Source organism: Myodes glareolus, chromosome 1, assembly GCF_982192425.1.
Source record: "Myodes glareolus chromosome 1, mMyoGla1.1, whole genome shotgun sequence".
Taxonomy (NCBI): domain Eukaryota; kingdom Metazoa; phylum Chordata; class Mammalia; order Rodentia; family Cricetidae; genus Myodes; species Myodes glareolus.
The window spans coordinates 17975079-18001230 of NC_142026.1; the positions used below are offsets into that span (position 1 = coordinate 17975079).

Below are 26152 nucleotides of genomic sequence, written 5' to 3' on the forward strand. Positions count from 1 at the left end.
GTTCTGTTTTGTTTGAGACAGGGTTTCTCTGTGTAGCCCCGATTGTCCTGGAACTCTCTGTAGACCAGGCTGGTTCAGTGTGTGTGGAAAGGACACGGTTGAGAACTATGCCTTAGTTTTACGATTTTCTGTTTAGCTGTGGGCTAAACAGTAATTCCCTGTGATTGCTCATCTGCATTGTGGAACTGAGACCAACCAATAACCTACCTACTTCACAGAGGTGTAGACTGTACTTGGAAGCATCGTGCAAACCTTAGTGCATTCAGTGAATGCTGGATATAAAGCCTACCTGCTAGGTGTCACCCAGGTGTAGCAGCCTTTCTCTTTTTGGGCCATCAATCAGCTCCCAAATCATGACATGGAGACTTCTTATTAGTTATGAGTGCTCGGCCTAGCTTAGGCTCGCTTCTTGCTAACTCTTTTAACCTGTTTTTCTTCATCTATGTTTTCTCTCAGGGCATTTTTCCTTTTTTCTGTGTGTCCTGCTCTGTGTCTGCTGGCTGATTGCTGCCAGGCTGGCCCCAGGCACCTCCTCTTTTTCTCTCCTCTCTTCTTTCATTCTAGCCTAGATTTTTCCTCCTACTTATTTTCTCTGCCCACCAGCCCCACTTTGCCCTCTTCTGCCTAGCTATTAGCCGTTCAGCTTTTTATTAGACCAGTCGAGTGTCTTAGGTAGGCAAAGTGAAGCAGCAGCTCATCTTTACATAATTGAACAAATGCAGCCTAACCAAAATCGCCAAATGTAGCATAGCTTCACATAGTTAGTATTCTGCAGCATGAACAAGTGTAACACATCTTTGCCCAGTTAAAATAATACTTCACAACACCCAGGAGCCTAGGAATGTTCTCTGTAATTGGAAGAATGGATGCTTGTGTCTTATTGCCCATGTGTTTATGAGTGGACATTTCCCCAGCGTGCCTCGGAGGAATCTCAGGCACTTCTGGAGATAGGGTGAGTCAGGGCATGTCTTTTTTTCCCCTCGGCCTATGCTTTTGTCATTTGATCAGTGTGGACTTACTCTGGCCGCCACAGAAAACATTCTTTAGTTTATTAGTTACTATAATTATGTGTGCACTTGCTTTGAGCTCCACGGATATTTACTGAACTCTTCAGAGGTGCCGGCTTTGTGTGGGGGAAGGATGCAGGAAGAAACCAGATACCCTTCTCTTTCAGGGTTTGGTTATGTAACTCTGGCAGATCGTGAACTTGAGATCCTCCTGTCTCAGCCTTCTGAGTCCTGGGATTACAGGTCTGAACCAACATGAGTTGCAGAATGGCTGTATTTAAGGCATACCTTGTGCTGGTCTGTGCACTCAGCATTCCTTTGATATTATTATGGCTACCTGCAAGATCTTCATTTTACAGGTGAGAAAGATGGGGCAGGTTACTAAAGTGATCTCATTCGGACCCTCCGTCTACAGATAGGATCTCTGCCGTCTCTCTTAAACCCTATTGCCTCTTAGGCCTTATGAAATGCTTATCCTATTCAGGCTCCAATCTTTTCATATGCTCCTTGGTGGCATATCCTTCAGGTCATTGCCTAATTGTTACCTTAAAGAAGATGGTCCTAGGGCTGGAGAGATGACTCAGAGGTTAAGCGCACTGCCTGCTCTTCCAAAGGTCCTGAGTTCAATTCCCAGCAACCGCATGGTGGCTCACAGTCATTTTTAATGAGATCTGGTGCCCTCTTCTGGCCTGCAGGCACACATGCAGGCAGAATACTGAGAATACTGTATACATAATAAATAAATAAATCTTAAGGAAAAGCAGCACACACACACATACACACACACACACACGCACACAAACCCAAGGTAAAGAAGGTGGCCCTAGTCCTGCCTCTTGAATCTCCTGTGTTACGGGGCTTTTCCTTCATGGTGCTTGCTGTGGATGCTTCATAATAAAAAGTAGTGCTTGTTTGTTGACTGTAACCAAATGTATACACAACCTGTGGCATGGGAGATAGGGAGAATGGGTGGCTCTGAACTTGGCTCCATAGGACATATGGATTTGTTTGGCAGGATTCCCTGACCCAACTCTTTTCCCTTTATGCCTTGGAGGAACCTCCTTCTGTTTTGCGGGCTGGAGAGGGCAAAGGTCTCCTCCCCTCCCTATTTTCTGGCCCAGATCTCGTTCTTTTGCCAGCCCACCTCTTTCTTCCTTTGGGAACTCTCTGTGGTGCTGCGGGTACGTTGTCTTTGCCTTCTCCCCCACCTGTTTTCTCAAAACAAAACTCAAGCAGGCCGCTCATTCAGGGGTGACATAAGAACATGACAGCGTAAGGATTCATCTCTCAGGATGCCGTCCTGACATAAACACGCCAGGAAGGCTGGTCTGGAAGGTAAGTTCTGCTGGGAAAGATGGCCCTCAGGGATTTGGGTCAAAGTCAAGGCCAGGCACCTGGCATGAGATAAACCACTGCACCAGTTTATATTTACATATATTTACAACACCAGTAAATACGAGTACTGAGCCCCTGCTCCATGCCCAGGGTTGACGTGGTATTAAATGACAACACCTCTCCAGAGCCTGCCGCCTTCCTCAGTGCCACTATACCTGTAAAAGCCTGTTCACGAACCCGCTCAGCAGCTGCTGGCCCTGAACACAACGCTCTGGGAAACAGCGGGATAATTCTGGTAGGAGTCTAAGTGACACTCTGGGCTCAGTGAAACCATACCCACTGTCTAAATTTAGGATTATCAGTGCAAGGATTGGTTTATTGGGGTTGGGGTACAGTTCAGTGGGAGTGTGCTTTCCTAGCAAGTCTGTGTAAAGCTCTGGTTCACATCCCTGGGAAATTAGCAACAACAACAACAACAAAAAGGTTGCTTTCAATAAAGAGTGTCAGAAACTACCTGATGGGAGGTCAAAGCCATTCTGGCTCTCCCTGCCTTTGGGGGGTTTGCATGATTGGCAAATTTATTATGGCCCTAAACATAGAGCTCTTGTGTGTTAACATAAGCTAACGTGTGTTTATTTCATATGTGTAAACGCTGTCCTTTGACATGCTCAGCTGAGGACTCTGAAGACTCACAGCAGCATTGAACTGGCCAATGTTTCCTGAGCTCCACCGTGTGTCAAAGTCACTGTTCTTTGTGGCATTCACAGACAAACCCACTTTCCCTCTCAACGGCCTCATTGTTGCTACTGGAGAAACTGAGCCCCAGGAACAGTGATAAAGAACTTGCTCAAGCAGTTATCAAGTGGCTAAGGCTGGTTGGTGTCTGATCTCAGGCCACTTGGTCCCAGGGATCTTATTCTTAACTTCTCACCTCTGTCGCCTCTAATAGCAAAGATAGTCTTGAAAAATACACCTGGGGAGAAAGTGATGCATTTCAGTTTTGCACCTGGCGTGGAAGGTTTAGCAGTTTCATAAGGGCATTGCGACATGGTAGGGGAGGGGTAGCATACTGTGATTTTTAGGGGTAAATGTTAGACACTATGCCAGAACTCTGGGGCCCTTTGGCTGTGTTGCCTCTGGGTCTTGAATCTTGAGCAAGCTGTTTATACTTCATGAGCTTTTTTGTTTTGTTTTGCTTTGTTTTGTTTTTCAAGACAGGGTTTCTCTGTGTAGCTTTGGAGTCTGTCCTGGAACTCACTTTGTAGACCAGGCTGACCTCGAACTCACAAAGATTCACTTGCCTTTACCTCTGGAGTTCTAGGATTAAAGGCGTGTACCGCCACCCCATCTGAGCCTTATTTTTTTATTATTTATTTATTTATTTATTTATTTATTTTTATACCTGTCAAGTAGAAGGTTGCTGTGCGGGATCATGAGAATATCACAGTGCTTTGTAAGTTGGAAAGTACCACTTAAATTTTAGGGCAAAAAGTTGTCTTGACTGTTCGCTTTAAGAGTAAAGGATGTGCCTTTTGTCCTGCATCATAGTGAAGCTGCAGAGGGTGCTGACACTCTTTGAGCTTCACTGTGCTACCCAAGGACAGGTGACAAGAAGAAAGATGCTGGAAAGTTGGCCAGGAAAGACAAAGGCCTAGTAAACAAGTCTGAGAGTAAAGCCAAAAGGAAGAGAAGCCACAGACAAAGTTCATGGCAAGCTCAACATTCTAGCCCCACTGACAAAGCTGCGTATGACGAACTGTAAGGAAGTTCCCATCTATAAGTTTATCACTCCAGTGGTGGTCTCTGAGAGGCTGAATATTTCTGGTTCCTTGGCCAGGACAACCCCCCTGGAGCTACTTAGTGAAGGATGTGCCAGACTCAGAGTCCAAGTAATTTACACTAGAAACACAAAGGGTGGAGATACCCCTGCTGCTGGTGCAGATGCTTGAGCAGGTTCAACCAACTATACATTTAGAAAAGTAAAACTTTATTTAAAAAAACGTGAAGTGTGTGTGTGTGTGTGTGTGTGTGTGTGTGTGTGTGTGTGTGGCAGGTGGGGGGCTGGAGAGATGGTCCAGGAATTAGTAGCATTTGTTGCTTTTGCAGGTGACCTGAGTTCAGTTTCCAGCATCCACAGACTCATAATCATCCATAACACCAGTTCCAGGTGATCCAGTGCCCTCTTCTGACCTCCAAAGGCATGCCCATGCTATTCATACATACATATAAGGAATGCACTCATACACACACATACAAAATCTAAATCTAAATCTTTTCTAAAGAGTAAAGGCTAGGAGCTGGTGAGATGGTAAAGGTGCTTCCCTGAGCCTGACAATCTGAGTTTAATATCTGGGACATACACAGTGGAGGAAGAGAACCAGCTCCCATAGGTTGCCATTACTCAAGCACCATGTCTTGTCCCCCACCCTCCAAATGAATAAATATAGTATAATATAATGAAAAGTTCCAAAGATAAAGGATGGGGATGAGGAGACAGAGCAATCATCACGAGAGTAGACGGAGTGCTTCGGGCCACAGCCTCACGTTCTCTGCTTGCTTCCTAATGTGGGCACCACTGCTGCCTGATGATCTGCCATTGACCTGGATTCCGAGCCTTTGTCCTGATTGTATCAGCCAGCTTGCCTAGTTGAAACCAACTGTGATTTTAAACCGGAGAGGGATTTATGAAAGAATAGTGTATACTTTATAGTATTTGGGGGAGGAATAGAGAGCTAAGAACCATGATCAGCTACCATGACAGTTTCTGTAGCAGAAATAATGACATCATTGATCACCATTTCAACTCCATTCTTACTTTGAGGTGGCATTCTCTGTGCATATCACTCACTTCTGAATTCAGAACTTGTACTAGTGAGTCTGACTGTTGGAACTCAGGTCAGTGTCTTAACCTAGCTGCAAGGGAGTCGGTACATGGTTTTCTAACTTCTACCTTGGCAAGAGAGGACTTAAATGACCAAAACATGGGAAGAGGTTTTAAAGATTTAGGTTGCCATAGATGACAAATGCATTTTTTTACTGGTCTACATTCTAACATGTTGGATCCCAAGACCAAGTCATTCTGGAGAATGGTTATAAGAGAAATACAGCCCATTGAGCTCCTGGACCGTGGTGCCTGCACCACCTGGAACCAGGGTTGGGCAAGGGTCTGGGGATTAAAGAACACACAGAGACATGGGTCACTCTTGAAGCAAGAATGCCAATTTTATTATGTTCCCAGACAGCTTATATAGTGTTCTCCTTGACTAATGGCCAAGCCCTAGCTCTGGGGATTCCCCCCTGCAAGCCCACCAAGAAACCACTTCCCTGTTATCAGGAACTCAGGAGGGTTCTGTGCTCAGAGCAGCTGCAAGCATAGAAAAACAAGTTGTTTACTCCAGCGGGCAAGAGGTCATAGAAAGTTTGGGGTCTGCAGGTCTGCAGCTCCCAACACTGGGCCAATTGTAGGGGATTCTGAAAACAGTGTTTCTGTGGGATAGTGCTCTTGTACACTGTAAAGATTTGTCACTTGGTAAAGTGACAAAAAAGTGTAAAGATTTAGTTTAATATAATGCTGATGGACCAGTAACCAGACAGGAAATATAGATGGGGCAATCAGACTTGGAGAATTCCGGGAAAAGAAAAGGCAGGGTCTCAGTTGCAAGTCAGACACAGAGGAAGCAAGATGAGAATGCCATACTGAGAAAAGCTGCCAAGCCACATGGCTAAACATAGCTAAAAATTAAGGGTTAAGTGTAAGAGCTGTTAATAATAAGCCTGAGCAAAAGGCCAAACAGTTTACAATTAATATAAGTCTCTGTGTGTTTTTTTGGGACTGAACAGCTGCAGGACCAGGGTGGACAGAAACTTCTGTCTATACAGTGTACTTGTATCTCCATGTCTGGATGCCAAAATGGATCAAAGGACATGGTTTGTGGCTGTGTTACACGTACCAGGAAATCATTCTGGGGCATCAGCATGCAAGTCAAAAGTTCAAATCAGATTGGATTGTGAAGGAGGGTGCGTGGGGTAGCTATTGTTTTGAACCTGTCTGTCACTGGCTTCTTCTGCCTTTGCTGTCACCCAACATTTAAGCATCTACAGGCTCTGAGCTGGTAGCTGACACACACCGAAGTGGCCATCCTTGGTGCATGCATGGACCACTCTTGTCACAGTAATGAAGACCCCATCAGAACTGACAGTGCAGGACTGACGAGGACAGGGATGCTGGAGGCAGAATGCTAGCCCTGCAAGCGTAATGAAAGAATACGTTATGTCAGACAGACTGAGCTGCTAGGAAACAAGCAGTGGGTGTCAGCGTCTCCTTCTCACCCTGACTCAGTATGACAAATGAACACGGGCTCCTAAATACCCTTTTTTGGTGGGGCGGGGTTTACTTCATCATCATTCCAGAGATATGGATGATACAGGGAGATGCTTGTGGAGTTGCAATTGAAGTTCTCATCTCTGGGTAAGGGTGAGGGTCTCCAAGGGACCAGTCAGGTGTTCCTTCCTAGTGAGAGGAAAACCTATGTTCAGCATCAATTCAGGAGTGGGATCTCTAAGGGACATTGTGTGTTACAGAATCCAGCACCCTAGGGCTCCCGGGTTGGCTGTGAGGGAGGGTACAGTACCATGATGTAGAGGATAGAAGGAAGATGAAAGGGGCCATCCTAGAATGCTCCTTCAGACTTTTGTTTGTTTGCTTGTTTTGTTTTTTGAGACAGGGTTTCTCTGTAGCTTTGGAGCCTGTCCGGAAACTCGCTCTGTAGACCAGGCTGAAGACGGGCCTCGAACTCACAGGGATTTGCCTGTCTTTGACTCCCGAGTGCTGGGATTAAAGACATGCGCTGCTGTCACTACCTCTGCCACCACCTGGCCCCCTTTAGACTTAATACCGAGTTAGCTGGCTCAGAGTGATGAAGGATGGGGACACGGGTTACTTTACTGGGATTGCTGTAATGAAGTATGACAAGGAGGGCTGCTTCATGACATATTGTGGAGGACAGAAGTCTGAAATCGAGTATCCAGAGCCAAATTCTCTCTGAAGATGCTCAGGAAGGACCTGTTCCAGGCCTCTCGGTTTCTGGGATTTCCTTGGTTTGTGGCAGCATACTGTCATTCTTTACACGGTGTTCTTTCTATGTGTGTCTGTGTCCAAAGTTTCCCTTTTTATAGACATGCCATACCGGATATGAAAGGAGCACGTGTCACTCAAGTGTGGCCTTAACATCTGCGATGACTTTATTTCCAAATAAGTGCTCATTCTGAGGTCGTGGAAGTTGAGATTTTGCATATGAGTTTTGGGGAGACACAATTCAACACCAACATGTGGGCCCCATATGCTGACTTTTGGAAGGCAATTTACATGTTCTGTTTTTGCACAGCTGACCAGCTTTGGTTGGCTCCGTCACCTTAAATCTGCCAAGGATGCGCAAATTTGTGGGTAACCTTCTTCCCAGGTGTACCCTCAGTGGGGGTAGCATGCCTTCCTGCATCTCTACATTCTCTGCTAAAATCAGAATAATACTAGTTCTCTGTGGTGTTAATTGTTACCTTGATGGCCTCTGAAATCATCTCGCAGGTGGGCCTCTGGGCATGTCTGTGGGGGAATCTCTTTATTATCTTAATTGATATGGAAAAACCGACTTTTTTCTTTTTGGTTTGTTTGTTTTTGATGCAGGGTTTCATTATGGAGTCTTAGCTGGCCTGGAACCCAGTCTCAGCCTCCTCGGTGCTGGGATTAAGCCGCACACCAGACCGAGCCCTGCTCTTAATTGTGGCCGGTCCATTTTCTGGCCAGTGGATTCCGAATTGTGTAAACTGGAAAAGGGGGAACTATTCATCTCTGTTGCCTGATTGCAGATGTGATGTGACCAGCTGCTTCAGGCTCCGTCTGGCAGCCTTGACTTCCCCAGCGTGAAGTTACTCTTAACAGTAAACTAGAATAAACCCTGTCTCTTTTAAATTGCTTTTGTTGGAGTATTTTATCAAAGCAATAGGAAAGAAATGGGGGTAATCCTTGATCTGGGGGGGGGGGGCGGGGAGCTACCGAGCACAGGGCTCTGAGCACAAAGTGGGGGAAGCCAGAAGCCAGTTTTTCCTCGGTACCCCACAAGGCTATTATATCCAGGCGCTTTCCTTGGGTGGGGCTGAGATCCTGCAGGGCAGGGGGCGCAGGGATAAAGCACTTGCTCCTCTCCCCTCCTTTCCACTTCTCTTGCTGAGCCAGGAGTCATTTGTTTCTCTTGCTGGAGCCTACCCTTCTCACCCTCTGCTCACCCTCTGGTTCAGTCCCTGTTCCTCTCCATTTGTTTGTTCTAAGATATAGTGGCATGGCTTAAGCCAATATTATCCAGGGCTTTTATGGGCATGGGTTGTGCTAGGGTGCCCAGTTTCAGAGAGACCCAGAGAAGAGCACACAGGGGTCCAGGTGCTCCTTCCTAAGATCTCTCTGACCTTGGAAAGTGAGATAGGTCCTCAGCGGTTGGGGAAGTGGGGGCGGGGCGTGGAAGCTTAGCCACAGGATTTTAGAGTGGTTGGCACAGTTGGGATGTCCCTGTTTCAGCTGCCTCTGGCTACAGATGGGTAGATAATGTGCCAAGGTCAAATGTTGGGTGGTGCCCAGATCCAGAAGCCAGGCCTTTGAAGGGCATCAGCTGAACCGAAACTTGAGGTGTTGGTGGCAATTGCTTCCAGGGGTCTGTGATCTCGTGGTCTAGACTGGGGAGGCTTGTATATGCGGATGGGGGTCTTTTCCAGTGCTCCTGAGAGGAAGGGAGGGGTGGCTAAAAGCAAGGTGGAGGAGCGTGTTTGAGGGATTGTGGGAATTTAGGGCCGTGCACCCGCCCCTCCTCCCCCCGCAATGCGTGGGGCGCCTGGAGAGGGGTCTTGCGGGCAGGTGGGATCCTGCGGGAGACCCGAGCGCGGAGTGCGCGCTGGCCCGGGTGGGGTAAGTCAGGGCTCATCTGCTCCCATTGTGCGGCCGAGCGGACGCTGGCCGGTCGAGCCAAGCGCTAGGAGGTGGAGCTGTGGGTTGCGGGCTCCAGCGCCTGCGTCCAACCCGGCCGGGATCTGCGAGGCGAGAGGCCGGACGGGAACCCGGCAGCCGCGCCCCGGAGCTAGCGGGGAGGGACATGGGGCGCGGCGGCTCTCCCAGGCCCCGCAGGTTCCGGAGCCCCGAGGTACTTAAGGGCGAGGCGTGGGCCCCGGGCCGGGTGGGAACATGGGCTGACCCGGTACCGGGTTGGGCCTTGGAAGGGAGCGCGGGCTGGACACGGGGATGTAGCTCCCCGGAGGGGGCCCACCAGCCTGATTCCTGACCCCGCCTTCCTCCCCCAGGGCTCCCAAAGAGGTCTCCGCAGCGCCCCCTTCTTCTCACCCGGGGTTTGAGAGTCTCACAGTGATTGAGAGACTCTCAAGTCTTCAACCCTACCATGGCTAATGGGGTGATCCCGCCGCCCGGGGGCGCCTCCCCCCTACCCCAGGTGACTGATGCGTGGAGGGTGGAGTGGGGGAGGATGGGCAGGATGGATGGGGTGTCCTCTGACTGACCCTGGGACCACCAGATTCAGGCATTGAGCTGTACTGGTGGTGTGGAGGAATAGGGGGTCTATTAGTGTTTCATGAATCTGTGACTGGTGCTCTCAAGGCCTGGGGAAGCCCTCAGAGGGTGTTTTGGGGATGTTGATGCAGGCAAAGGAGAGAGTGTTGGGAATGTTGAAGTATGAAGTTGGGGATGGTGGGGGGATGTTCACGAACCAGGGGTCCTTAGGAGAGGCTCTCTGGCCTGCAGGTCCGGGTGCCCTTGGAGGAGCCCCCTCTGGGTCCAGACATAGAAGAGGAGGATGATGACTTGGGCAAGACCTTGGCTGTGAGCAGGTTTGGGGACCTCATCAGCAAGACCCCGGCCTGGGACCCTGAGAAGCCTAGCCGCAGCTACAGCGAGCGGGACTTTGAGTGTGGGTAGCCCGGGGACCCCCTAGGTCGGCAGCCTTCACCACCATCACCTTCATCGCCACCATTACTGCGCTCACCTCCGGCTTGATCACTCAGTGCCATCCTGTGCTGGACGCTGTGCTGGGCCACCATGCCGTGTTAAGTCATCCTGTCACCTGTCAGGGGAACTGGGCTCCAGACATGTAGAGGAGATGGGCTTGGGGCCACCCTCAGTGACTTTCATCATCCACTCTCTCTGCTCTGCCATGGTCCCTGTTGTGTCTTCCCTCAGCTTCTCTTCTGTGTCACATGCCCTGTTCCCTTCTGCGACTTTCTCCTCTCTGTCACTCTCGTCCCCACTCTACCAGGCCTCGCCAATGACAGGAGCCTGGACGCAGTAGTTGGGAGGGGTGTCCTGGCTCTTAGAGGATTAGGGTGCCCTTGTTTGAGACCTTGAGCTAGAATCAGGTGTGTCCTCCGTGGTGGGGGAGCCCTACTCTGCTTCAGGGGTCTCAACCAACTCTCCTGCACCCCCAGTTCACCGGCACACATCCCACCACACCCATCACCCGCTCTCAGCCCGCCTGCCTCCGCCCCACAAGCTGCGGCGACCGCTCCCCACCTCTGCGCGGCACACCAGGAGGAAGAGGAAGAAGGAGAAAACCTCTGCTCCCCCCTCAGAAGGGACGCCCCCTATCCAAGAGGAGGGGGGAGCTGGAGCAGAGGAGGAGGAGGAGGAAGAAGAAGAGGAAGGAGAGTCTGAGGCAGAGCCTGCGGAGCCCCCACCCTTGGGGCCCCCACAGAAAGCAAAGGTGGGGCCTAATCGTTGAAGGAGGGTTGGCTGGCCAAGGGGTTGGCACGGAGAGGATGCAGGACACGATGAAGGTGGCTGCTGGGAGTTCAGTCTGTCCGTGTGTGTCCACAGTTCTCTATTGGAAGCGATGAGGATGACAGCCCGGGCCTTTCGAACAAGGTCACCTGTACCAAGGCCCTGCCTTCTGTGGGCCTGCACACTGACCAAAGCCCCCAGCGCTCCAGCAGGTACTGGTCCCAGCTCCCTGCACCCAGCCCTCATTGAGCAGAACCCACTGCAGTCCAGAGCCATTGGCCCAAGTCTCCGACACTTTCTTGATTCCTGACTCTGAATAGTGTCCCGAGGTGTGACCTGGAGAGCAGAGAAAATGAGGAGAGCTTCTCCACCCCCACCCAGGTTTACAAGTCAGAGGGAGCAAGAGGGGAGAAAAGGAAGAGTTGAGCCAGAGGTCAGGGGTCATCTAGACCTGAAGTGCTGGTGAAGAGGCAGGGGTACAGGTAGAAGAGAGGAGCCAGCAGTGGGAAGGGATGGACATGCTGGGGAAGGGAGCCTGTGTATTCACTCTGGCTCCTGAGACCAGGGAGCCCACTAGCTTAAGCCAGCTCCTTGCCTCTCTCCATCAAACCTAAGGCTCACGTTGCTTCTTCAGCTCTCCCAGCCCCCGAGCCCGGGCTTCCCGAATCTCTACAGAGAAGAGCCGGCCCTGGAGTCCATCAGCCAGCTATGACCTACGAGAACGGTTGTGCCCAGGCAGTGCCCTGGGCAACCCTGGGCCAGAGCAGCGGGTGCCCACCGATGAAGCTGAGGCCCAGATGCTGGGCTCTGCAGATCTGGACGACATGAAGAGTGAGTGGACCTTGCAGGGGGTCCCCCCACTTCGGGCTTGGCCCTGTCTGCAGTGTCTGAGTAGCAGAGAGAGCTTAATCTCACTAAGCCACCTCTGCCAAGCTGCTTCCCTTTGTGTCACTTGTGAGTGTTCTCTGAGTCACCTATTGCATAAAGCGGCTGTCTTCCTCATGGACTCTTCGAGGGGTGTTCTCCTGAGACCCCCCTGCTCTGTAAACTCTGCTGTAACCGACCCGCCTGGAGGCTGAGGGCTAAACTGCCCTGCCAGGCCTGCCTGCAGCTGCCCTCACTCCTTCCTGCCACCCTTGGCCTGGCCTGGCTGTGATCTCGGCACATTCCTTCCATCTTATCAGTGCCTGGCTTTGGTGCCACCTGTCATCGCCCATGGGGCTCTGTGCCCAGACTAGGGGCATCACTGGTCCTCCTCCTCCTCCTCCTCCTGAGATTCACAGGGTGTGGGCGGGGGCAGAGGTGGGGGGAGTTAGGGCTTTGAGCTCAATACGTCATGGAAAGTTGCCAGGGCCTGAGGACAGGGACAGGAACAATCCGATGGCAACAGCAGCAGTGGCAGCGGGGTTGGGGGGGTGGTCATAGGGAGGGTGTATTTACAGATCCAGGGTGGGAGTCGATAGGAGGAGCAGACTTGGGGGACCAGGAGAACCGTGAACAGGAAACCTTACCATCTCCAGCTGTGTGGGCAAAGGCAGCTCCTGTTGGGGGCTTTGGGAAGGAGCAGGGCTGAGTCCTTGGCCACAGGGGGAATGACGAGCCCGCTAGACAAGGTCATGGAGCCCAATGGGGCTCTGAGTCCTGGGCCCAGGGACACTGAGGACCGGAGCCCTGGGAGGAATCCAGTTCCTGGCACTGGTGACTTGCTGGCCTCAGAGGATTTGGAAATGTTTGTATTGGACTTTGAAGACTATGGCCTGTGGGAGCCCATGAGGGGCCACCCGAGCCCCCAGGCAGGGGTAGCTGCTTGTGAGTAACTGGGCAGCCAGCCTGTCCCCAGCTGTTCGCCTAAACAGGGCAAGTGGGAGGATGGCTAGCCGTGCATAAGCCTGTTGGATGGGCTCTAGCGAGGTCGGGATTGGGGTGTTGTACATATGTGGGAGCTAGGTGTCTAGGGACAGGCATTGGACCTATGGCCTCACAGGGAGAACCAGTAGTTGTAGTAGGGGCTCCAGGGTCTGGATGGGGCTGAAGACTTCAGCTGGAATCTGCTTATCGTTGTGGCTTGGTCAGCAGTGTAAGGTGGTTCTGTACTGTGCCTTCCCACTTCCTAAGAGTCAGTCTCTGGATCTGTGAAATGGCCCCCTGGATTATGTGGTCTGTCATAACCCTGTGGATTTGGTGGATACAGCAGGGGCCTGGAGCATGTGGGCTGTGGCCTCAGATCCCGAGATGGATCCCTGGGGTCTTGTTCACAGGCCATCGGCTGGAAGACAACCCTGGTGTGAGGCGACATTTGGTGAAGAAACCATCCCGGATACAGGGTGGGAGAGGAAGCCCCAGTGGCCTGGCTCCCATCCTGCGCAGGAAGAAGAAGAAGAAGAAGTTGGATCGGAGACCTCATGAGGTAGTGTTGCGGGTGTTGCCCTTTGGGATCCGCTTTCCCTCTGGTGACAACCCTAACCCTGGCGGCCTCTGGGTCCTCACCTTGATATCTGCTGCAGGTGTTCGTGGAGTTGAACGAGCTGATGTTGGACCGTAGCCAGGAGCCACACTGGCGGGAGACGGCACGGTGGATCAAGTTCGAGGAGGACGTAGAGGAGGAGACTGAGCGCTGGGGGAAGCCCCACGTTGCTTCCCTCTCCTTCCGTAGCCTACTGGAGCTCAGGAGGACCATTGCCCAGGGTAGGGCTCCTCAGTCTGGCCTGAGCCACTGAGCCGCAGGCGGCTCAGTTCCCTGGGATGACTCTGGGAGTTCTGAGGGGCAGAGCTATGGATTGCACCTGGGGTCTAATGGACCTTCCAGTTGTCAGCACTCTGAGCCGAGCCTCCCTTTGCTTGGTCTCTTCTTGCACCATTTCCAGTGCTCCCCAGCATCCTGTGATATGTGTCCATGCTGTAGCGCGCACAGGCCCTGAGCTCACCTTGCATGTTTGCCCGCCTTTGGGGAGTGAGGATGTGGGGTGGGGTGGATCCTGTCTGGCAGGATGGCGCTTCCTCTTACTGTGTCCTAGGAGCGGCTCTTCTGGACTTGGAGCAGACCACCCTGCCAGGCATCGCTCACCTCGTGGTGGAGACTATGATTGTGTCTGACCAGATCCGGCCAGAGGACAGGGCTAGTGTCCTGCGGACTTTGCTCTTGAAACACAGGTGTGTGTGAGGAGCCTGGGGATGAGGGCTCTGTCTTCTTCAGTTGTCCTATGAGCATTGCCTCTTCTGGGGTGTGTGTGTGTGGGAACTCAGCCTGAGCATGCATACTGGATGGGATGGGGAGCTTAACCCGCTTCCGCTCCTGTCTTTCTGCAGCCCTAACCAATAGGAAGCTCTCACATTAAGTAAAAAGTCCTCCTACTTCTCACCTCCTTGTGACCTCCGTCTAACATAAACCTCTCCAACTTACCTCGCCTCCTTCTTTAGCCATCCCAATGATGACAAGGACAGTGGCTTTTTCCCTCGAAATCCGTCAAGCTCCAGCGTGAACTCAGTCCTGGGGAATCACCACCCAACCCCTAGTCATGGCCCCGATGGTGCGGTACCCACCATTGCTGATGACCTAGGGGAGCCAGCCCCATTGTGGCCACATGATCCTGATGCCAAGGAGGTCAGTCACCTTGTCTGGTCTGAGCTTGGGAACTTGGATGCCCGGTTTAGTTGAGATTGGGAAGGTTGGAAGCCCGGCACTGTGCCGAGCATGCTGTGGGGTCTGTAGGTGGCACACGCGTGGACTCCGTGTGTTGGCGATACGGAGTTTTGGTGTGGTGATGTGGGAGCTATTCAACTGACAAAACTGAGGTGGGGCAGGACATAGAGGAGGGTGCTGGACCCTTCTAAAAAGTTGGGGAGAGAGGAACCAGGGCTGGGGCAAGGTTAGGGAGGGCCTGCCATGGCCTCCAGGCTGGGTCCCAGCCCTATTCCAGTTCTGCGTCCTCAGAAGCCCCTCCACATGCCCGGAGGAGATGGTCACCGGGGGAAAAGCCTGAAACTTCTGGAGAAGATCCCTGAAGATGCCGAGGCCACCGTTGTGCTTGTGGGTAAGGAGGGCTGGGTACTGGGGACAAGGGTTCCTGAGTGTCCTCTCTGTGGTCTGTTCCCCTGGGCCTCCGAAGGACGCTACTCTTGAGTCCTTTCTTCCTCATTCCTGGCCTGCCTGCATTCCAGTTTCCTGCCATCTTAACTGCTGCTAGTTTCATATAGCATCATTGTGGGAGTAAGGAGGAAAGTTATCCCTGTGTGGTAACCTTCGTTTCCACCTATTGGTAACTGTTTTGTGACTGTACACATGTACGCGACCAGGGTACTTTTAGACCTGAAGCTTCTTTTGCAGTACCCAACTGCTCCAGTGCACAGAAAAACCTGGCTCGCCCTTCCGGGGCCTGCCTCAACTGCTCCTCCTTGTCCATCCCTGCTTTCATCTTTCTGTAGGCTGCGTGCCTTTCTTGGAGCAGCCAGCAGCAGCCTTTGTGCGGCTCAGTGAGGCTGTGCTCTTGGAGTCTGTGCTTGAGGTCCCCGTACCCGTTCGCTTCCTCTTCGTGATGCTGGGGCCCCGCCACACCAGCACCGACTATCACGAGCTAGGACGCTCCATCGCCACCCTCATGTCTGACAAGGTTAGTCCTGTAACCTCAGATGTTGGGCCTGTCCACGTGGGACATGCTGGTTCCTTAGCCGACTGTCTCTGGAGTGGAGCTGGAGAGCTGTTAGCCCAGGGTAGGACACAGAACCCTGGACTGTGCTCGGAAAGGGGGGTTACATAGACGTACAGCTCACACGCAATGCCTTGGATGTGAAGATGTGGACTGGAGGGTTTGGAGGGTTGGTGGTGTGGACCGTGACTGGCCTCACATAGGAGAGCCTCCTAGCCGAGCTGATGTCTGGGATGCTCATTAACCTGTCGAGGATGGGCTCTGTCCAGTCAGAGATGTTCCAGACTCCCTTCCTAGACTGTCCTGGTGCCTACCACTGTCTATCTTCCCCGCTCTCCCTCTGTGACCCAATGCCACCTCTCTGAAATCTTCTTCCTGGGCTCTCATGGCCCATCCTTGAGAGCCATACTCCCTTCCAGCTGTTTCACGAGGCTGCCTACCAGGCAGACGACCGGCAGGACCTTTTGGGTGCCATCAGCGAGTTCTTAGATGGCAGCATTGTGATACCCCCATCGGAAGTGGAGGGCCGTGACCTACTACGCTCCGTGGCTGCCTTCCAGCGCGAGCTGCTGAGGAAGCGGCGGGAGCGGGAACAGACCAAAGTGGAGATGACCACCCGGGGCGGATATGTGGCCCCTGGCAAAGGTCAGACCCCAGCCCAGTCCTTTGTGTTCTTACCATCCCTGCCCACAATGCTGGGGAATGCAGCCAGGGCTTCCAGACGGGAGGAAGTGGCCTGTGTTCCACTGGTATCTTGCTCCCTTGCCCAGAACTGTCTTTGGAGATGGGGGGCTCCGAGGTAACCTCTGAAGATGATCCCCTGCAGCGGACGGGCTCAGTGTTTGGGGGTCTGGTGCGGGATGTGAAGCGCCGCTACCCGCACTACCCCAGTGACCTGCGGGACGCGCTGCACTCCCAGTGCGTGGCCGCCGTGCTCTTCATCTACTTTGCAGCCCTCAGCCCTGCCATCACCTTTGGGGGGCTACTAGGTGAGACTTCTGGGGTCCCTGTGGGGGCCAGATGTCACCTGCAGGGTTATGTCGTTCACATCACTTAGTGGGGTGATGGACAGAGGGGATAGGAGAGCTGCAACTCCCTACTGGGTCAGAGAACCGCAGTGATCCCTTATTGGGTGGCTATAAAATGTACGGTGGTAGCACACGCCTTTAATCCCAGCACTCGGGAGGCAGAGACAGGCGGATCTTTGTGAGTTTGAAGACAGCCTGGTCTATAAGAGCTAGTTCCAGGACAGGCTCCAAAGCTACAGAGAAACCCTGTCTCGAAAAACAAAAAAATAAAAATGTGGGTGCAAGGGCAGGATCCCTGTGATCTCCTTGGGAATGTGCGTAAGGCCCTGTCTGTCATTCTGGGAGCTGTTCTGTGCTTGCTGGGGAACTGGATGAGGAAGGGGTCAGGACAGGAAAAGCCAGACTTACAGCCACCCTGCTGACCCCTCTCCACTCCAGGAGAGAAGACGGAAGGGCTGATGGGCGTGTCGGAGCTGATTGTGTCCACAGCTGTGCTTGGGGTCCTCTTCTCTCTGCTGGGGGCCCAGCCACTGCTCGTGGTGGGCTTCTCCGGGCCCCTGCTGGTCTTTGAGGAAGCCTTCTTCAAGGTGAAGCCTGCTCCCTACCCCGGGTGCTGCCCCTCCTCCCCACCCTTTGTTAGTCCCTCATTCAGGTGTCCAGGAGCTGGGTCTCTATCCTCCGTCCCTTCTTCCCCTTGGCGTGTACCCTTGTTCAGCCCACAGGCACCAACTTCCGGGGCAGATGGCCCTCCTGTAGCTAACCACACCCCTTACTATCTCTAGTTCTGCCGAGCTCAGGACCTGGAGTACCTCACCGGTCGAGTGTGGGTGGGCCTCTGGCTGGTGGTCTTCGTCCTGGCCCTGGTGGCTGCAGAGGGCAGCTTCCTGGTCCGCTACATCTCGCCGTTTACCCAGGAGATCTTCGCGTTCCTCATCTCACTAATTTTCATCTATGAGACTTTTCACAAGCTCTACAAGGTGTGGCAGTTCCCAGAGGGTGGGTACGGATAGGGAGGTAGTGCCCTAGGGAGGCCTGGAGCTTGCTGAGAGCAAGGTATGGGAAGAGGGCTTTTGTGTGTGTGTGTGCGCACATGCGTGTGAGCGTGAAGTGGAGGTTGGGACATCAAGACTGGGTTTGCCGTCTGCCTGTGGAGGGTGAGGCATCCTCTCCTCCACACATAGGTGTTCACAGAGCATCCTCTGCTGCCATTCTACCCACCGGAAGGGGTCCTGGAGGGCACCCTAGAGACTGGCTTGGAACTGAATAGTAGTGCCCTGCCCCCTACAGAGGGACCACCAGGCCCAAGGAACCAGCCCAATACAGCTCTGCTGTCCCTCATCCTCATGCTGGGGACTTTCCTCATTGCCTTCTTCCTGCGCAAGTTCAGGAACAGTCGCTTCCTGGGGGGCAAGGTACTCCGTCTCACTTGATCCCTGTCCCTTCGAGGCTCAGCTCCTGAGAGTCTTCTGCCTGCCCCCTCCTGGCCAACCCATTGCCCCTCCCCACAACAAGACAATAGTGCCTCCCAGCTGTGGCTTGTACACAGGGGAGTCACCTAGAGGGACATCTTAGGGTACTCCTGGCGCAGCTTGGCCCCAGAAAGGGTCGGGGGGGGTGCCTCCTAACCCTCATCCTCTGGGTGTACTTGGCAGGCTCGACGCATCATTGGCGATTTTGGCATTCCCATCTCCATCTTGGTGATGGTCCTGGTGGACTACTCCATCACAGACACCTACACGCAGGTGAGTGTGCCTCGCCTACGTGGCCACTGCAAATCCGCAGGTGAGTGTGCCCCGCCTGCGTGGCCACTGCAAATCCCCACGAGCCCCAGGTTCTGGAGCAGGCTTGCAGCCCAGCCCTCCTGGTCGAGTGATAAGAAGTTGGACCACACCGGGGGCTGCTGTGATGATGTTCAGGGGGCACCCAGGGTATCCGAACTGTGTATGATCCCGAGTGCGAGGAATTTGGAAGTGGGCTGGTGCAGAGTACCGGGTCTTCCCCTAGCTGTGGAGCCAGGGGGATGCTTCCATTGCTATGCCTTCTGTCAGCCCTGGGAGGAGCAGTAACTTTGAAGACTGAAAATTAGTTTCATCAGCTGGGGCCTCTGTGGTAGGGATATCTGCAATGTAGACCTCTTCTGTAAGAAGTCTCTGGCCCTTGCCTTCTTTCCTCCATGCAGAAGCTGACGGTGCCTACAGGGCTTTCCGTGACTTCCCCACATAAGCGCACGTGGTTCATCCCACCGTTGGGCAGCGCCCGTCCCTTCCCACCTTGGATGATGGTGGCTGCCGCTGTCCCTGCACTGTTGGTCCTCATCCTGATATTCATGGAGACACAGATCACCGCGTGAGAGGGCTGGAGAGGGAGGGGGAGATGGAGGGACGGCTCGGCTTCAGGGTTAAGGCAGGGGTGTCTGATCTGTGTAGGGATGCCCTGTGGTAGACTGAAAGGAATTTGTTGGGCTCTCGCAGGAGTGAGAACGAGGGGGTGGAGGAGCTAGAGCAACAGGCTGGAACAGGCGTGGGCGTGTGGGCCCAGGCATGGTTCTCCCGTGATGGTTTGACCTGGTCCTCTCACGACCACAGCCGGCAGGGTGGCACTTGGCAGTCTCAGAATCCTGGCAGGGTGTTCTCTCACCTAGTGATGCTCACACGTTTCTCATTTTGGTTTAACCAAAATAACATGGTAGGATCTGGCGTCTGGATTTTGTGGTGCTTTTAAATGCTTGCAGCATGGGAATTTGGCTCCGATTTCCTGCAGTGTGAGATCTTTAATTTGGGAACGTGAAAGAGGAAGCTGACGGGTCCAGGGAGCGCTCTCCTCCCTCCCCTCAAGCCTTGGGCGACTGTCCTGTGCTTTTACAGGTGTGCCTGCTAGCTGGCTCCTTCTCTCTCTCCCTCGTAGGCTCATTGTCAGCCAGAAGGCACGAAGGCTACTCAAGGGTTCCGGCTTCCATCTTGATCTGCTTTTGATCGGCTCTCTGGGTGGCCTCTGTGGGTTGTTTGGATTGCCCTGGCTCACAGCTGCCACTGTCCGCTCTGTCACCCACGTCAATGCGTTGACGGTCATGCGCACTGCCATCGCACCTGGTGACAAGCCCCAGATCCAGGAGGTTCGGGAGCAGCGAGTCACCGGAGTGCTCATTGCCAGCCTTGTGGGTGAGCACCGCGTCTCCCCATAGACTTGTGTTCCTGGGCCCAGTGGCTTCAAATCCTCTTGATTCTGGGCTTGACCCTCCTGAATCTGCAGGTGTATTGTGCTTAGCTCTCCCTCAGGACCCCAACCCATCTACGCACACTCTGGGAGCTCTTCCCCGCTTCTTGTCCTGCTCCGTCTCTCTTTGTGAGAGACCTAGATTGGTCCAGTGAGTCTATTCCCTTACCAGGCCCTTTGTCCAGACAGGACAGGGGACAGGGTTAAGTAGGTCTGTGTCACCTCCTCCAGGCCTATCTATCGTCATGGGGGCTGTGCTGCGCCGGATCCCATTGGCCGTACTCTTCGGGATTTTCCTATATATGGGGGTCACTTCGCTGTCTGGCATCCAATTGTCCCAACGTCTGCTGCTCATTTTCATGCCAGCAAAGCACCATCCTGAGCAGCCCTATGTGACCAAGGTCAGGCCCAGATGCATGCAGCCGGGTGTGTGTGTGTGTGTGTGTGTGTGTGCGTGTGCGTGCAGGATGATGGGAGGGAGTCTGGAGGGACTCCCAGGTTAGAAATGGATGGGAGGAATACAGTAAGGATAATTGGGACCTGGAGAGTTACGTTCCCATAGGTGTGGGTGGGGGGCAGAATGGCCACTGTGGAATGAGACTGAGCCTGTACCCCAGGTGAAGACATGGCGGATGCACCTGTTCACCTGCATCCAGCTGGGCTGCATTGCTCTCCTCTGGGTGGTCAAGTCAACGGCGGCCTCTCTGGCCTTTCCTTTCCTGCTCTTGCTCACGGTGCCTCTAAGGCGTTGCCTTTTGCCCCGGCTCTTCCAGGACAGAGAGCTGCAGGCGGTAAGGGATGATGGCTTGGACTGGCGGGATGAAGACAGGTGGGCACTGGAGTTAGATACCCGGGCTCCAGGTTATAAAGTCTCAAATACCTGTTGGTTTGTGTGAACTTGGGAAGGTTGCTGAGTGTTCTGGAATGCTGTTTTTTACCAGTGTAATGGACTTGTAGATTCTATCAAAGGGCTGTTGGGAGTTGTCAGTAGGAATCTAGGTAAAGCTGTTGATAAGAGGTTTCAGAAAGAACAAGACAGGGCTGCTGTGGACAGCTGTGCACGTTGTGCCTGGACAAAATCACCTGGGTTGGCGTAGCACCGACATCAGTCCTGAGGCCTGTTTCTTTCAGCTATAGGAAAGGATATCTCGTTGCGTGCTGAGGTCAGAGGGCAACCTTCAGGAGTTGGTTTTCTCTTTCCACCCTGTCGGTCCTGGGACTTGAACTTAGGTCATCAGACTTGGTGGCAGATGTCTGATCTGCTGAGTCACCCCCCTGTCCCAGTTCTTCAGCTTTTGCATGCTCAGATACGGGGTACAGAGGTGCTGGGATCCTAGGAAGGAGCTTCCTGTGTCATAGTTGCCATTGTACGGGTATGACTTGTATGTTCTAGGTGACCTGGTAGTGAAGGCTTTGGCCAGGGTCCTGGAGCAGGGAGAGAAGGTGTTTAGACGAGGCTGTGAGGAACAGAAGGGGATGTATAAGTCCCCCTGACTTTCCCAACCCTGTGCTCCCCTCTGCAGCTGGACTCTGAAGATGCTGAGCCGAACTTTGACGAGGACGGCCAGGACGAGTACAATGAGCTGCACATGCCTGTGTGACCCTCAAGATGGTGCCCCTCAGAGACCCCACCTCGGTGACTCACAGACCCTAGGAACCCCGCATCAGGGCCAGACATTCCTTAGGACCCAGGGATGTGCCCGGAGTCACTTCCCATGCCAGGCCAGTGGCCCCGTGACTTTCACAGACTAGACGACACAGGCCTTGAAGTCATTATAACACACTCCTTGTCTCATGTCCGCCTCCTTTTCTTGGTGCCACACTTCCCTGTCTGAGATATTATCAGGGTCATCCAGGCTAGAAGAGGTGTGAAGCGAGGAACCGAGGCCTCGAGGAGGAGGGGTCGATTGAAGACTGCACAAAGTTCAAGAAGGCGGGCCTTTTGAAGAGCGAGAGGTTCAAAGTCGATCGAGGGTCACGTGCCCACTAATTTAGCTCTGGATTAGAAAGGAGGAGAGGCCAGCAAGGCATTGCTTTCCTTAAGCCACTAGGGAAATCAGGGTGACTTTTGTCCTGTGGGGCTACAAAGCTGAAAGGAAAATGTGCATCTAGGGAGCGGGAATAGCAGCCCAAGCCTCTAGACGCCAGGACAGCGGCACGGGGTTTGGGGCCTCCAGGACCGTTTTAGATTCTCCTGGTTTAGGAGTGAAGCGATTCTAGGATTCCTGAAACCACTCCTTGTGCAACAGCCTTTTTTTTTTTTTTTTTTTTCTATTTTTGCCAGAAATAACCTGGGAGGCCTTGGGGAGGGTGGAAACAGGACTCAATGCTTTATGGTTGCTAGGTAACCAGCTGCCTGATGTAGCCTGCCGGCCTTGTGTAGCCCTCTGGTGGTTATTTTTGCACACTGCATGGTCTGTGGGCTGAGCCGGAGTAAGGCTGCCACCTGGCGGATCCGATTTGATCCCAAACTTAGTTTCCAGGGTTCTGGGAGGTTCATCTGGTCTGCTCCAAGCATCCAGGGTTAATAATCCCTTGGTTTCACACGGTCCTTTCCCTCTGAAGCTTACTCTGTAAGTCTGTGTTTCCCTTTTGACCTCTGCTCTCCTGCTACGTGTTCAGGCCTACAGCTAGTGCCTGAGGCGCGGGACACAGAACAGGTGGGATGTTTGTTGTGCTCCCAAGTCGGCAGTGCCGGCCTGTCATGTTTTAAGCATTTCATCCCAGCTGTCCACACACCCTTGGTCTCTGATGCTGTCATGCCTTTGGCTTCTCTATTTCCCGTGAAGACAAAACCTTGCCAGATGGACCATGACAAGGTAGAGCCAAAATTCTCGGCCTAGAATCAAAACAAAGGTTTCACACACAGAGAGGGCAGGACCTTCTAGGCAGGTTTGACTGACAGGCTTCACGTGAAAACCCACTTCCCTTCCCAGCCTAGAGCCCTTTCTGGATGTTGGCCGCTGACTGGCTCTTCTGTTTTGGGGATTCCCATACAACTCAGGAAGGAGCCTGCTTTTCCAGGACCCCTCTATTGCAAGCGAGAAGAAGGGGTTTCACGTGGAAATGAGCCTTAGTCAGGGTTAGTAGCAGGGGACAGTGATGTTCGGTAGAGCGAGGAGACCCTGAGACCTCACAGCAAAAAGTGAGAAAGACTTGGAAGTGGAGTCAGACAGCCACGACACGTAGTACTCAAAGGTTGATGTGGAGAGATGAGCCGTAGGGTGTGGGCTGCCGTTCAGGAGGTCAGTCAAGCCTGAGCGGGGCCTGACAGGAGATGGAATTCTGTGGTGGGTGCCTGGGCAGGGCTGGGCATGGGCAGACTGATGGGGTTTTCCTAACAACCCAGAAAGTCACCAGGAAGAGTACTGTGAGTGACAGGAGTGGAGACCAGGTTGCTTCTGTAAGAGACCGGGCATGATAAGACTCAAGCCTGGATGTCTAGAGTGGATGTCACTTGAGGACATTTGGAATTGGTCTCAAAGCCTTGGTGGCCCCTGTGTTTCCGCTGACCTTTCTTTGACTGGGCCTTTGGCCATATCCTCTCAAGGACCTGGGACCTTTGAGGACATTTTTAAAAAGCACGGAGGGGTAATCTGGAGAGGCACTCTACCCCGACAGCACAGCTTAGACGGGGAGAGGTGGGTATTACAAGGCTGGTTTGTGGAATATGGTCCACCAAACAAAACAGCCACCCTGATGAGATCAGCTGTGGCTGCTGGCAAGAGACTATCAGGAGTGGCCTGTGGCCTGTTGACATCTCCTCAGAAGGGAGCTTGGGGGGCATTAGACCCTCATGTAAGAGTCTAGCCTCTCCTCAAAGCCATTTATTTTGACTATGGGGAAGCCATCACCCATGTTGGGTGAAGACTTTCCAGTGTGGCTGCTTTGGGGTGGTCATGCACACCCCTCTAGTCAGCCCCTTGTCCACGCTCTTGGAGAAGAAACTCATGGGTTCCCCAGCATGAGCTTCAGTGGATTGCACTTAAGTCTGTTGTTGGGGCCTTCTAAGCGGGGAGTAGAGCTTATGTCTCCTCACAGAAGGAATTCTCCCACCAGGTAGCGAGAGACGATGGGAAGGCCCTGGTATATTTAAACAAGCAGACTCATGGTTGACTGATGTGGTTTGGAAAAGGAGTAGGCCTGCGCAAAGTGTCGGGGTGTGGGGGACGCTTCCAGTCCGGAAACAGCATCTCACATTCTGCTCTTTTCCTTTGTAACTTTCAGAGCCAGATTTTGGCCACACCTTGGGCAAGTGCCCGGGAGTTTTCGTTATCCTTGGACAAACTCAAGCCCATTTCCTGTCCAGGGTTCTAACTCCTTCTTTCGCTTTGTACAAAGAAGGTGGCTGTCACTGCCCTGTTCCATGCCGAGGATTCTGCTCACTTCAGACCGCCAAGGCCCTCGTGGCAGCTGGCTGTCAGGGTTTGTGGGCCATCTGCTCACATGCCCCACACCCCTCTTTCTGGGCACAGAAGCTGGCAATAAGATGTACCGTTTGGCAGGCCAGGTGACATCCCTTCTTGTATCATGTCAGGTGACTCAAATAATCTTCATGGCTGTTGACACTTGGCACTCTCAAAGGGAATTCTAAGCAGCAAAATTAAGACAAGCTCAACTCAAGGGCACCTGTACCAAGCACTGCCCGCTTAGCTCTCAGTGAAACTATTGCGGAGAACCAACAAAAACAGGTTCTGGCAGTGCCTACCAGTGGCCTGAATCCAAGGTGGCAAATCAGGAAGTGCAGAGTGAGGAATTTGGTTTCCAGATAAATTATTCAATCGTTTGAATTTGATCCATTGCGTGTCTCATCCATTTTGGAGGAAAAAAAACCCGTGGGCTCTAATATCCATAGGATTTATGTTCTGTGAGGAAGATTTACCGTTTGAGTGGCCTGCTGGGATTATTTCCAATTTCCTAGGAACTGTTCGTTAATATCGAACGATGCTTTATCAAATGCTAACTAAGCGGACAGCCACTGGGAAGCTCTCTGGGTAGCAGATGAAGCACAGTGGCTGTTGGCAATGGGAAAGCGTTGCCCAGAGCTCCTTCATATCCTGTGTCCCCGTCGGTGGGGCATAGCTGGTGTCAGGTACAGCGGAGCATGGGGCTGGTGCAGAGATGGAAGGGAAGAACTCTGAAGGGGGTGCAAACCAGGCTTGCTTTCGGAGCTTACCTAGTGCCCCCTGGCATGCCATTGATTGTGCTTTCTGTATAAACCCAAACCCTTTCTGTGACATCAATGCCTCACATGGTGCCTGGCCACAGAAAAAAGAAGGCACGGGGGTGGACAGAGTAGGAAGGGACAAGTGGTTCTGAACTCCATCTTCTTTAGGATCCAGTGACTGCCCCATGTGACACCAATGAGACCTTTCCAGGAATTCCCAAAAAGGTTTCAGTGCTTGTGTTGGTTTCTCGTAAAGCTGTCATTTCTCTGTGACGGATAGGAATCATGCTCCAGAGCCCAAAGAGGCAGTGTGGGTTTCCTTCTGAGATAGCCAGGGAGAGAGAGGTTGATGGTGTTGTCCTCCATGCCAGACTGGCAGGTTGATATGGGCCGGGCTAGAGAGTAAGTGCTGCTGTATTTTCCAGGGGCTGCGGCAGAGGAGAAGGGGAGAATGTGGAGTCAGCTGGCTCTGAGATGGGCCCTGGGTCCATCTGTGCTTCCTAATCCACCAGTAGCTCCTCAGAATACTAGAATCCAGATCATGTTTGAATGGTCTGCCAGTTCGGTTAGGTGTCTTTACATGTACATAGCCTCTCTGTGATTCTGCCCATAGCATGGTGCAGATAAAGCTGAAGTAAAAATAAGGGAGTTGACGTAGAGCGAGACCTGGACATTTAGCAGGTACTCATGGCACAAGTCACGACAATAATATGACAGAGGTGTCAGAAGTCACTCTTCAGGCCAGAGGCCTATGTGTATGTATTGGAACCACTTAGGAAGTTTTAACAAACTATCTGGACTTTACAGGCTCGTGTGTGTGTGTGTGTGTGTGTGCAGGAGGAATGGAACTCAGGGCTCACGTATGCTAGGTGAATGGTCTACCCTAACTCTTCCATTAGCTTTTCAAGTGTGTCCCCCTCAATCTCAGAGAGTCTAACATGAAGGCAGTGTTGACAGCCCCATCCTAAACTAATAGTTTTTCCCATGGATCATTG

At 52.7% G+C, this 26152-nt stretch overlaps 1 protein-coding gene across 4 annotated transcripts; it reads left to right on the top strand.

Annotated features, from left to right (window-relative positions):
- Positions 1-9024: 9024 nt before the first annotated feature.
- On the top strand, positions 9025-21787 carry Slc4a3 (solute carrier family 4 member 3). 4 transcript variants are annotated; one of them, XM_085697917.2, is made up of 23 exons: positions 9025-9040; positions 9681-9826; positions 10135-10300; positions 10815-11089; positions 11203-11318; positions 11741-11937; positions 13365-13513; positions 13611-13791; positions 14121-14256; positions 14524-14707; positions 15038-15137; positions 15529-15713; positions 16169-16394; positions 16520-16738; positions 17216-17364; positions 17560-17754; positions 17959-18189; positions 18430-18519; positions 18957-19123; positions 19682-19935; positions 20222-20391; positions 20608-20781; positions 21514-21787. In XM_085697917.2, exons 2-23 carry the CDS (start codon positions 9776-9778, stop codon positions 21589-21591), a joined length of 3693 nt encoding a protein of 1230 aa, XP_085554043.2. In that variant the 5' UTR covers positions 9025-9040; positions 9681-9775; the 3' UTR covers positions 21592-21787. The 4 variants fall into 4 exon arrangements, with proteins under 4 accessions (XP_085554043.2, XP_048315184.2, XP_048315182.2 ...); XM_048459227.3 differs by lacking the exon at positions 9025-9040 and adding an exon at positions 9197-9291; XM_048459225.3 differs by lacking the exon at positions 9025-9040 and adding an exon at positions 9402-9523.
- Positions 21788-26152: the final 4365 nt, after the last annotated feature.

Excerpts from the sequence above, each read along its gene's own strand:
- Slc4a3 (XM_085697917.2), top strand. The coding sequence starts at position 9,776 with ATGGCTAATGGGGTGATCCCGCCGCCCGGGGGCGCCTCCCCCCTACCC. Across the intron at positions 16,739-17,215 it reads CACCTTTGGGGGGCTACTAG|GAGAGAAGACGGAAGGGCTG; the intron begins GTGAGACTTCTG and ends TCTCCACTCCAG. Across the intron at positions 20,782-21,513 it reads AGGACAGAGAGCTGCAGGCG|CTGGACTCTGAAGATGCTGA; the intron begins GTAAGGGATGAT and ends TCCCCTCTGCAG.